This window comes from Lagopus muta, chromosome 16, assembly GCF_023343835.1.
Source record: "Lagopus muta isolate bLagMut1 chromosome 16, bLagMut1 primary, whole genome shotgun sequence".
Taxonomy (NCBI): Eukaryota; Metazoa; Chordata; class Aves; order Galliformes; family Phasianidae; genus Lagopus; species Lagopus muta.
Window position 1 is genome coordinate 8835210 of NC_064448.1, and position 13061 is coordinate 8848270.

Below are 13061 nucleotides of genomic sequence, written 5' to 3' on the forward strand. Positions count from 1 at the left end.
CAATCAATGGAGCAGTGCACTGACATCAGCTCTCTCGTGTGCTGTATGAGCTCACATTCCAGCTCCATCCTGCAGATCAGCTAACCTTCCACATACTTCAGCCTTTGGATCACACCCTGAGATGAGCATTTTCCTGAAGGAGGGCCTACCATACCTGAGAAGTATATCCCTATACAAGGTCTTTCCATACAATGATCCAGATTTCATGCATTATGAAATTATGACAACCACACTGCAAGCAGTGCTGCTCAAAATCATGCAGTATATGAAGTTCTTTGACTGTGATTCTCTGCTCTGCAACAGAGCAGCTGGAGCTAGCTGCAGCCAGCCCAAGTGAACATGACAGAACTCAGTCTTGTCTTGGTTGACAGAGAGCAGGTAGCAAAGTTTTACTGAAATGTTTATCACTTCAGTGGATCACCTTCGGGAGCTGTCATTTAGTCCTTAAAATGAAGAGGATCAGGAAAACAATGAACTCTGGAAACAAGCTCTTCTGGAACACAGTGTTTTGAATCCATCTTCTTCCCTCTGTGTGCATACCAAAGAGGTAAATGGGTAGGAAGAACCAGGGTAACCTCGTGCTGCTGAAGATTAGGTTTCTAACAGTTACCAGCAAAAGCTCCCTGGCCTAGGACTATCTGCATGAGTCAAAAACCAGCAGTGAAAAAAAACAAACTTGCCACAGCTAACAGTCGTATGAATCTTCATTGTACTTCCCTGGGAAGGCATCTACAGCAAACAGGAGAAGCCAAGAGAAGTCTGATTCAGCAGAATACATTTTGCCCCTAGAAGCTATTCCCAAACACTTCCTTTCTTTGCCACAGGAAAAAAAAAAAGCAAAGAAAATCCCCTCCGTCCACGTTCCAAGAGAACAGGGTGCTCTCAACTCTTTGTACTCACAGCCCTTTGTTATCAGCCGTGGCTCAGACTGGTAGCCACAGTTCCCATGGGCTCTCCAAGATCAATTTTCCCACCTGAACAAAGCATCCAGGAATCCCTTATCACACACTTCAGAGAAGTGAGAGCAGGAAGCAGCCCACCCCAGCGCAGGGGCTGGTGAGGATGCTCCAGCAGAATTTGAGGCTTGAATACCAAATGTCAGACGTGTTCTAATAAAGACATTTGGATTGCAATGCAGGATTTCTCTGCCACACTGATAGCTACGTGCTGCTTGCCTTCAGGGTGTTTGTATGGGTGCAGCACTGTACTGGCAGAAATATCTTCTCTCCAGGAATGACCAGCCAAAAAAGCCAGCAAATGCAAGGACAGGATACAGGAAAGAATACCCTTCCCTGAAGGACAAGCAATGTAAATATAAAGGGAAAAATATTTCACCCTGCACAAAAGCAGATTCTTGCCTCACAGTGCCAAGGGACCGAACTTAATCACTAATCCTCTGAATCTCAGAGCAGAAGCAGAACTCCAAGCCACAGGACTGTGGTGGTGTAGATGGAATATATCCCCCGAGACAACAGCTCACTGAAGAGATAAAGTACATCATGGCTTCAGAGTGACAAGATTGCTATCGCAGCCTGTGCCTCATTACTATTTCCAACCTTCAGCACAGACCTGTGATGCCTTTCCAGGATTAGCCTACTTCCGAAGCTAAAGAAAGTATCTCTTAATTTACAGCCTGTTACTTATTTAACACCAGAACTGCATTAATTATTTGAGGGAGCCTTTGGTCTATCCTGGTATTCTAGCAGTACAGTGTACATGGAATATCACACAGGACTCAAGAGCGTGTACAGAGTGAAGCCATGTATGGCACCAGACTTAACCAGAACACATTTTAGGTGTATAAACATTTTGGTCTCATACCCAGAAACATGGAACCATACGATACATATTGCCTGCCCTTTTTTAGTACTGGTTTGTTTTATGGTATTTTTTTCCCCACTTCCAAGATTCCCATGAATGGCCATCATAATCAAATGATGATAATTTCCATATATGGCTTCAAATAATGGAAATACAGAAAATGGAACTAAAGACAAGGCAGTTCCTGAAGTTCTGGACCCTGATGCTTTGCATTCAGTTACAAATGCAACAAAGTGAGTCGTAACTTCTTGTGGTTAAAACCTGGTTCTAAAACACACTTTTTAGGACACTACTCAAATCCAAAAGAAAAGTTCTTCAACAAGAACTTGTAAATACGGTTCTTAAACTTTAATATCAGAGTCACTGTTTTGTCACTTGCATCATTTTCATCACCTCAGCACACTTTTGTTTCCCAAATCAAAAACGTATTCTGCAATAGGGGAGACAGAGAGCTACCAAGCAATGTTGAATACTACTGGCTTATAATCTATTTATCAGTAATGAGCCTCAGCTATTCACCCGGAATTATTCTTCTAAAGGCAGAGCCGTTAAAAGTAATGGGTATCAGCTTCAGCTCAGAATAATGAGGACACTTTAAAAAGTATATAAACAGCTGGAGTATGTGCCAGCTACGCAGGAAGAGGGAGCAATGTGCTCTGCTCTAATTGGATGGGCAGCGCAACTGCAGCATAAACAAGTCAGACACACACATCTAAAAAAACCTAACAGGTACAAGAGCAGAGCACCTTGCAAGCAATCATCCAGCCCACTTTCAGTGACTTACTTTCCCTCCGATCCATAGCTGTTCATGCTGTCCTCAATGGACTCGTGGCTGGCCTGGCGCACGGTCCGGCTGGGCATTTCCACAGCCAGCCCTGTTTCTGTGCTCCTTTGGATGGCTCCTTTGAGTCTCCGACCATCCCCATCTGGAAACAAAAGAAGAGAAGGGGCAGTTAGCCACTGTGCTCAGAGCCCTTTGCTGTAACAGAGCGAAGGAGAAGCAGAGGAGGCCTTGCAGATCAGCCTGGCAGCACTTTGCTCTCATGCTGTGCTCTGTTACTCAGCCTCGTCAACTGCTCCCAGCCATCTCTGGAACAAAGCCCGACATCCAGCAAGCCAGCGCCCAGCAGATACTCAAAGTATACATAACACCCTACCTACCTCAAGTATTTGTACCAATTAATTATGCATTGAGTCCAGGTGCACACAGGCACGCAAGGTGGCTCTATGCACAGATCTACTCAACTCATGAGGACAAGCAATAACACCCACAGGCAGACTGAGGTATGCTGTGTGACCAAGCTCCAAACACCTCCTAAACCCCACAGCAACTACCTGTGAGGAGCAGCAGAGAGCCACCGCTCCATGTCAGCAGGCAAGGAGAAGGCCAGGCAGCAGCAGGGGTACTGAAGGCAGGAGCTATCCCAGATGGACAACAGGGGAATAGAGGGGCGCAGCCAAAACACTCCCCAGTGTCAGCACTTGGGATGGCATCAGCAGGGAAACCCCAGAGAGCACCATTCCCACTGCACATTGCCTGGGTCAGAGCGCAGGGAATTAAGGAGCTTCTCTTCCCTCCTGGGTGCAGCCTTCAGAGGCTCAGCCCTCTGAAATTAAAAGCTGCTATTTTCATCCTTCTTCTCTAGCAGTCTGTTTCACAGAACAAACCACGTTATATAATGAACATGTAATGAATATCATTACTATTAATTGCTTTTGCTGGCACTAGAAAGCTCCAACCCTCATCCCACATACAGGACTCATCCTGCACCACATCAGCTCCAAGTCTTCCGAACAAAGCAGAATATCCAAGTCCATTCAAAAGTGTCCATCTGCTAACCAGGATTCACGCAACAAACCTCCAGCCCACCAACACAGTTTCTCTTATTTTACTTCTTGCTACCAGGCTGATGGCACTGAGGAGGGAATGCAACACTGCTAAGTCACAGTGCTCTCAGAAACCCACCAGCTTCCTGGCACCCCTTGCTAAAGAAATGATGAAGCTACTCAGACTGAAGAACTCAAGATCCCCAAATATTTAAAAGAATAAGTCATTCCCAGCTACTTTAGAGAGACACAAGGATATCTGTAAGAACTTCTCTAAAAGATGCAGAACACTTGCTTGTGCAGCAAGCTGCTTAACCTAATAGCATTTTTCTTTGGGTCTCAGTCTAACAGGCATTTTCATAAAAATAAGTAAGATATCAAAATACTTCTAATCCTACTTCTCCAATTTTACCTGCAATGAAATGCAAAGAGAATTTTTTTCTTTTTACATAAACTCAGCCATAAAGTCCCTTTTCTTCCAGTACCCCGAGGTTTCCAGCTGGGTGAGCACATTGGCCCCAGGGCTCTGTACCAGCTGCCATCCCCACATATGGTGTTGCATGGGTATGCATGTCCCTGTGGGCTGACAGAACAGAATATATATGTTTTCTGTTAACATTAACTACAGTTTGTATTGTTTGTCTGCCTACAGCAATGCATGAAGCGTATTGTATAAATCAGGAAGTCACACAAACGTAAAACAGATATTTTTTAAAGAGCTTTCAAACTCCAAACCTTCAGGCAAGAACATTAATACAGGCATCAGCAAAAGCAAAGCCTAAGCAGCCTCGCATACTTCCCCAGCTGCTGCAGAAATGCTCCCTTTGATGCTTCTTCTACAAGCCTGTACAGTTTGCTTTGGTCCCCCAGTGGGGTTTCTAGGTTCCCTTCAGAGAGCATCCCACAGCCTGACCTGATGCTCCCTGTCATTCCTCACACTGACCTCCACAAACAGCCTTTCTGTCACCCATGTCTGTTACTTCCCAGCCCACCCCTACACAGGCCCTCTCTGCACACATCTTTCTGCACCTGCTAGGTTAGCAGATGTGAGAGCTTTGCTAGGCAAGCAGATCCAAAACAACTGATACATATGTTGAAATTAAACAATGGAAAAATGTTCACTTGCCCAGCTATAGAACACTGCTTAAAAAAAAAAAATCTGCTTAAAAAAGATCTCTAGATTATTTCTCCAAACTAATTAGGCACAATGCTTAGAAGACCATGCATCCACATCTGACACCAAGGCAGTGGCCTGGGACAGAGCATGGCATGATGGCAAGTCAAGGTATGCTTGCTGCCTTTCATCACCCATGCTGACTCAAAGCTGGGGCACTGCCATCAGCCACCCTGCTCAGCATAGGGCAGGGGAATAAGAGGAGGGAAAAAGGTAATTCTGAGCTGCTCTCACTTGCCCTTTGTGGCTCCCTACAGGTGGGCACTTATCAGTATTCCCAATCACGTTCACAGCTATGCCACATAGATATTTAAAAGAATAAAAAAATAAAAAAAGATAACGATAATGGAGAAACTCTGGAAAAGAAGCCAGGAATGAGTCAATGCAAAGGATGAGCTGCTATCACAGAGACAAGAGCCTTCCACCATCCATCAACTGCTGCAGCTAACTAACTACCTCCAGTCACTCTGCAGAAAGTTTCCCCAGCCTTGTTCTCCTTCAGTCTTCTTGGCAGCAACGTCTCTCAAACAGAAGGGGCTGAACTTTTTGGCTGATGTGCCAAAAAACGAAGCTCCAAACCACCTCAGCCCAAACCAATACTGAAACAGGCAAAGGGTGTGCAATGAGCACCAGAAATAGGGCACAGGCTCCTAACCTGCTTAAATCCTTCAGTCAAACTCTGCCTATGGTCAGAACACAACAGCAATATGTTATTTTACTTCCCTCAGTCAGGAGAGCAGGATCAGAAATAACATACTGGGAAAAAGAGTCATTGCAGAATTAAAACTGTTACATGCACTGCTTGTCTGCAGGCTGAAAACATTTCAGAAGCAATGGTCACCTGCCCTGGCCAATGCAGAGAGGCAGAGCTGAGCCTCCTCTCTCAGCTGAAGCCCTGTGCTTTGCAGATCACACAGGTAGATGACAAAACCCCGGAGTGCTGCCTGGCAAAACCATTTGCCTTAATTGTTACAAGAGTGGTACTGTGATTTTCTGCAGCGCCTCTAGATTTATTCCCTGCACCTTTTCCAATTAAGCAGTGAACACTGAGCGTTCTGCAGCAGGGCAAGTGCACAGGGCAGCATGCAGCATGAAGCAGATCCAGGTAAAGAATGACCTTGGGAAGGAGAAATGCTCTGCCCGAATCACCAGGCTGACGGCACCCAGCATGGCAGGGATGCTAAGAGCCAGAAGGGACCAGCAGACCCTTTGCCAAGCTGGCTGTGCTGGCAGGTGCTTCCATTTCACTATTTCATGTTCTGCTCAGCCAAACAATTTATGTTTATCTAAAGAATATCTTCTATAAAGGCATCCACTCCAGACTGGAAGATAGAGGGACGCAGTATCTGCTGCTTGCCTGCACAGCTTATTTTACTGCTTGATATTTAAAGATGTGACTGAAGTTTGCCTGGCTCCAGCTCTCAGCCATCAGCTTTTTAATGCCCTTCCCCACCACAAGGGCTGCTTTGTGTTCTCACTAGAAAGGCTCTTCTGCAGCATAATCAAGTCATCTCTCAATCTTTTTTGACAAGTTAAACAGACCGAGCTCTTTATGTTTCTCATGCGCTGGCATTTTTTCCCTCCTGCCCTTGAATCATTTTAATGACCTTCCCAGCTTTTAAACACCCTTCAGAGAACAAGCGCACAGAACTGGAGCCTGCATTTGATCACACACAAAAAAAAAGAGGTAAAATTCAGCTGGTGCTCTCATTTTGACTGCTGCTGTTTGCATCTCTCCAGACCACAGTAAGCTCTTGGCAGGGCAGCACTCCTCACCGGGATGCTGTGCACTCTGTGCCTGTCCTGCTGCTACAACCCTGGAGAACATAACATTAAGAAATACATAACAAACAAAAAAACGCATTTCTTTTAAAGGAGACAACTCAGTAAACTGTCTATACAGCTCTATACAGCTCTCCTACTCTCAGTACTACTTACCTTGATAACATGCACATCACCTGTGAATTTAGTAAGGTTTACATATATGTTTGCTCCATACCAAATGAAAGTGCTGAACAGCAGCAGACCTTTAACATGCCTCCAATCTTAGAGGATTTTCCTTGCCAAGTGCTTTCTGAGCACCAAAGAACATCTGTGGTCTATTTATCACTTTCACGTTTTTAGGGTCATGCTGTTCTAGCACATAACCCTTACATATGCATCACATTTACCCAGATACCTGCTTCTACTATAACAAGGGAAAAAAGACCCATTTTTCTTCAATCTTACTTGATTTACACTAATTATATTTCCATCATTGTGTTCTTTATCAATTACACCTTATTATCACGATTCTCCTAGTTCTGTCTGGGAGTAACATCAGACCACCAAAACATGAGTTTCTTCCATATGGATTAATGATGGATGGAGGGGTGACCACGGAGCATAGCATCCTTTGAAGCATCTTCTTCCTTAAATACATCATCGCTTGCCAACTGCACTGAGGCATCTCAAGGAAGATGGAGCTCCTGCAATACAGCTGACCACCACCTCAAACTGTGCCTTCACCCTGGAGGTGGGAAATACAGTAAAACAGTCCCTGTCCGTCTGTCCCCCAAGGAAACAGTGACTATCACTCATCCTCTCTTCCCTATCACCTAACACAACTCATTAAAGCCCTTTCTCTCTGCAGCAGACTGATCTCAGTGCTCAGAGAACATCAAATCTTGAAAATCTACACAAGTTGTGCAGTAGCTCATTCCAAGGTCATGATTACATAATTAGTGCTATCACCCAGGATTGCAGCACAGTAGCTGGTTACTGAGCTGACATTTGAGGGACAGTGTGCCCCTTCCACTATCCTTATGCCACCTCTCATCACCTCCCCACTGCTTCCTTCCTCCCCACTCAGGTGCTTGGTATCTTCCTTCTCTTTCCAGTTTGTTTTTCATTTTTTCCTCTGTTTGCTGAATGCTACCAACGCAAAAAGCATGATGTATGTGCTAACGGCCCTCCCACACTTTAGAATTAATTGCTATTGATTTAACCCTTAAATTAGGAATTGACTGGATTTCAACTCCATCAGCTTTGCTCCTAAATTAACCAGCTGCCTCCATGCACGGAACACACTGCTGCCAAAGCACATGACCCGCAGCACCAGTGAGGCCACCCAATACACCTTACACATCCATCAGGACAGCCTGGTCAGCTTTTTGCCTTCCCAAACTTGGAGTGTAAGGGGAAAAAAAAAATGGGAAGGAAAATCAGCTGGTTGCTGACTTGCAGGTTGCATTTGCTCCTATTGCAAAGCTCTGGACAAAATAATAGCCCATCCTTTCCCAGCAGGACCAGTATGAGCCTGAGCAAAGAGGATGCATTTCTACTCATGTTCCTACCCACACCAAGCAGCATGCATTGATCTGCATCCCTGCGTGCTGCAGGATATTGGCCTGAGAGCACTCAGCTCTCTGCCTTCACACCTGGGTCCCCCAGCAAATGAATTACCTGCTCTGCTCCAAAGTAAGGTCTGGGTTCAAAGCAACACTTACACAGCATTGAGAACTGACAGCTCCAGCAGGGGCACGGAGAAAAGCCCATGTGATAGAGGTGATGCACCCTTGGGAGCCAGCTGTGGACTGTGTGTACAAGAAGAGATGAGCAGCAGAGTTCTGCAGAAATGAGAGGAAAAATGAGACAGCAGTGTACCTGCTGCATCCATGGCTCAAACACAGCCCTGCCCTGCCAGCTGTTCCATCTTCCACTGCTTCACTCTTAGGGTCAAAAGCTAAGAGAAAGTTCTTTCTTCTTCATGGAGGTTTGCCCCAGAAATAATGTAAGTCAGTGTGGGGCTGAAAAAGGAAAGCCACCATGCACTTATCACCTGCTGAGATCAGGAAGAAGGGTCTCAAGTCCAGGTGCTGCCCTTTGGCACACCTCTGGGCATAAGGCAAAAGACTCAGGGATGGGGGATCTTCACACACCATGAGGTTCTGCTGAACCACTGACCACAATCAGCTGTGAGATTAATAAAAACTGCACTGTTCAGAACAAAAGCAAAAAATCCTCTCCCAGCCGAGCACAAACATCCAACAGCTGTGCAGCCCAGCACGCACGGAGCAGAGTGGCTGCAGCTGTTGGGTGTGCATTGCAGGCCCTGAACATGGGTGTGTGTGCAGAGCTGTGTGCCAGGCTGCTCTCCTACTGCTGAGGAAGAAAGATGTAAGTGCTGGATTGTCGGCAGCTTAACAAGATGAACTCAATCTCATCATGCCTGGCAAGCTCTAACATCCTGCCAAGTATTCCCAACGTCGACATCCTAATGGAGTGTGAATTATGAGCACCTAAAGAGAGGCAGTTTGTACTGTGCTCCAGAACATGCCAGACTATCATCACAGCCTGAGTAATCCACCAGAAATGACAGAAAATGGCTGGGGATAAACAGGGGCACTAATCAGGCTGCTAGCTTCATTCCCCTTGCCCTACTTTCAGGGGCTATCAGAGTTACACCCTTCTTTCCAAATGAAACAGAAAATCTTCCATGGGGCAGAAAAGATAGTTTAACACATTAATTCTTAATCTGTGCAGATTAAGTACATCCATGCGGCTGGGAAAGGACAATCACTCTTCCTTCTCCCACCCCACTATTTGCCCCTGTCTTTTCTCCCCCAACCCAACAGGCACTGACTGCACCCTGCCAAGATTACCACCAGTAAAACCAACTCTCCCCACAATCCATACTCCTTCCGCTTTCTCCTGATCAGCAAGACAACCAAAAATCAGGGAATTTTTATCAAGCAGGTAGTAGAATGTAGCAGGCACCTGGCTACAACCTTAAGGCTCCATCCATTCCTCATACAGTGAGCATGGGATGCACACAGGAAAGCTTCCCCTGCCGACACTGTGCAGCTGAGCAAGGCACAGGAGGCCTGCAGGTCTTTATGAGGTCTTTATGTGCTGGCCTCCCCCCACAGCAAGATGCTATCCCCAGCTGCAGATCGAGTGGAGCATCACTAAACCACTGGTTTACATCTTGTCTTCCTGAGCTCCATCTGCAAATTTTAGACTAGAAAAATGAGATACACTCATACTGCTCCATTTGAGTTTGAAAACTAACAAACAGTTTCCACGATGCTATTTTTAATGATTTGACCTTTTTGGAAAATTCATCTGCGTAAGAAAGAATTAAATGGCCAAAATTCTTATTTAGAGATTTCTAATGAAAGAATTCTGTAAAATTCAACAAATTGCACGTAGGCAGGAAAATGTGAGATTTTCTCCTTCGCTGACAGAAGAGACAAAGCTAAGAAACCAAAAGGGAAACATACCCATCCCATTTGCCAATGGCTTTTAAGGAGATTTTTGACTATGGTAAAGTCTTACGTTTTTCACCACTAAAAAAGAGTTAGAGTATCATAAGACTATGAAAACTGATCATTTCTTCCAGAGTATTTCATGGAACTGCTTGCAGCAAGATCTGACTCCTCAGAATTCTTTCCATGGGTCTCTCTTTTGTTTGCAACTGGAGATCCAAATAGCTTTGTCTGATGGCTGGTTCTTCACTTTCATAAGAAAATAGAACATGCTGCCTCCTCTTCCCCAGCCTGCCATGCTTTGCAGGAGAGAGTCTGATTAAATGAAAAGTCCGTATGCATACAGAACATTCCCTGCTGTAACAATTCCTCAACAGCCTACCGATGAGACACCAGCAATTCCCTGCCTGCAGGCCCGGCTCTCCAGGGACAGAGAAGCACAGGGCTGCTGATGCTGCAGCTCCCAGACATGTCCCCAGCCCTTCCACACCTTCTCCTTCTTAAGCGTTCAAGCAAAGGCTGATTAGTTAAAAAAATCCTTGCTATGGTATTTATAATGCAATAAACTACATGTACAATCATTGCACAGCAGTGAGGCCATCCATTCTTTCCACTTCTTGCATTTTTGTGGTCTGAGAGTCACCCAGAGTTTATTCACCCCTCTTTGACACTCACACAGCCCCTGGGGTCAGTATCCAAGTGCACTCTGAGACCAGGAAAGTTGAGCTGCTGGGCCTGGAGAACAGGTATGAGTGGCACAGCCACAGGTAACAATAAATAATACAAATTATTTAACCACTGCATGGCAATACTTATTCCCTATTAAATTGGTATACTGCATCTGACATTTTCCTCCAGGTGTTTTAAGGTGATGTTTTTTAAGTTCATAACCTAGAACTTTGCAAGCTATGGGATTTGGGCATGGAGAAAATAGGAAAGGCCAAGGGGTGAGTGGCTATAGTTTATCTGCAAGGGTCATGCCAGAGCTTTCCTGCTGTTATTTCAGGAGGGCCAGAGGCACAGATCTGTGTCCCTGTCCTTGGAAGTCCTCCAGCAGCCCAACCAAGTTATAAAGGCCAGGTTGGGATTTCTCCTTAATTACAAGAGTGTTGAACCAGAGCACTGTCCCAATTCTGCCATCCATCTTAACTATTAATAACTCCTTATGAGGACATTGCTTAAGTCCAGGGTCTGAAATATGAATGAGCCTGAGCTGCAGAAAACCTCTCAATTTAGAAGAGGATCACAAAAATGAGGTGACTTCACACACACACACATAAAAAAAGCAGCTAAAAAGCGTCACTATAAGAGAAGGATGGCATGAGATGAAAGAGCTGCCCTGCCCACGCTTTGCTACACCAGGGAGCTCTGCAAGACACTGCGCTGCCCTTCCCGAGTCCTCAGGGCACATAAAGTTTAGTTTTGGTATAGACTAAATTCAGAGGAAAGAGAACTGACAAGCCCAGATGCCTTAACAACATTTTTTCCTTCTCTTCTGTCCCACTGAAGCTCTTCTAAGAGCAAGCCACTTTATCAAACCTGGATGTGAACGAACAGTCAGCAATGGTCTTGACACAATGAGTCACACAATCTTTTGTTTGTTTGTTACAAACAATTAAGAGCATAGACATTTCTTTAGTGGGTGTGAAGCCACAGAACCCTAAAGTCATTCAGAAGCTGGAATCATGGCGCAGAATCGCACTTCGAATAGCATGTGTGTTCAGCTTGGGCTGTGATTACTTCATATTTTCCTTATGGAAATGAATGATCAAATTCACAGGAGTTGACTTTAATTATACACACTGTGTAACTTGTGTCCATTTGGAAGCAATTATTTGATCCACCGTGGAAGCAGAGAGAAGGAGAAGATGATCTGGTTTCCAGAAGGGACAAACAACCCCAGGCATTCAGCTTCTCATTTCAGGTGCATCAGCTGACACTGCCATGTGCATCAGACTTCAGCAAAGGTGCTTTCACGTAATATCTGCAGCGAATGTTGAGAAGTGAGAAGGCCAACACATTTTTCCTTTCTAATTCTACACACTGCTTTGGCTCCAGGAAGATCAACCTTGGCAGGTCCACAGCCATCAGTGCCTGCTGTGCCAGGCAGCTGCCACACACCCCACTAGGGATTACCTCAGCACAGCACGAGGTCCAGGCTTTGCCCACCATGGCCATGACTACCAGCTGCAGGCATCTCTGGGCAGCTGGGACAGAGGGGTCAGGCTTCCTAGGCCTGGGAGCAGGATAGGACCAGCCATCACAGTGGAAACTCCTGCTGCAACATAAGCAACTCATGGTTACTTCAATCAAAGCAGACAAAGCCCCAGGTGACAGCACCAGGTCAGCAGCCCTGTCAACCATACTGCTTTGACAAGCATCTCCAAATGGTGACCAGTCAGCCATCTGTCACAGAGAAACACTACTCAGTAGCAAGAACTGGGACACTGACATCTCATTAGCAGGCTCCTAACAAACATCATATGAATAAAAAAACAATAAGTCAGGCAGAATCTTTCTCACCCTGAACTTAGAGAGATGCACACTGCCTTGCATCCCACTGAAACTCTCCCACAAACATGGCAGACACATAGCTGCCTCCCACATCTGTCTTCTGCACACAAAATAAAAATCCCTGCTGATTTGAATTACCCAATGACACATAACACAGCAGCAGGTTCACCAGAGGCCCACGATTTGTGCCAAGTCCGTTTTGTAGAAGGAGCAGAGATGAACAAAGTGCTGCAGAGGACCTTGCTGATTCCTCTCTCTCGACCTCGGGAGCAGAAATGAGGACGGCCGATGGAGAAATACAAAAGAGGTAAGGCTGATAAAGCCAGTGACAGTTTTGCAGACAACACTCACAGGAAGATCAAGCACATGTTACAGAGCAATATGATCTCTATTTAGAGGGAAGGAAGGTTGTAACATGGGAACTTATTAAGGCATGCAAGCAACACCTTCTCAGAAGAGAACACTGCATATTAACC

At 45.4% G+C, this 13061-nt stretch overlaps 1 protein-coding gene across 3 annotated transcripts in view; it reads right to left on the reverse strand.

Annotated features, from left to right (window-relative positions):
* RIMS4 (regulating synaptic membrane exocytosis 4) overlaps positions 1-13061 on the reverse strand; it is a 49905-nt gene that overhangs the window by 16756 nt on the left and 20088 nt on the right. For all 3 annotated transcript variants that reach the window (XM_048963059.1, XM_048963056.1, XM_048963058.1), the window contains one exon: positions 2606-2747. In XM_048963059.1, the coding sequence (XP_048819016.1) occupies positions 2606-2682 (77 nt within the window). In that variant the 5' untranslated portion in view covers positions 2683-2747. The remainder of the gene's footprint in view (positions 1-2605; positions 2748-13061) is intronic.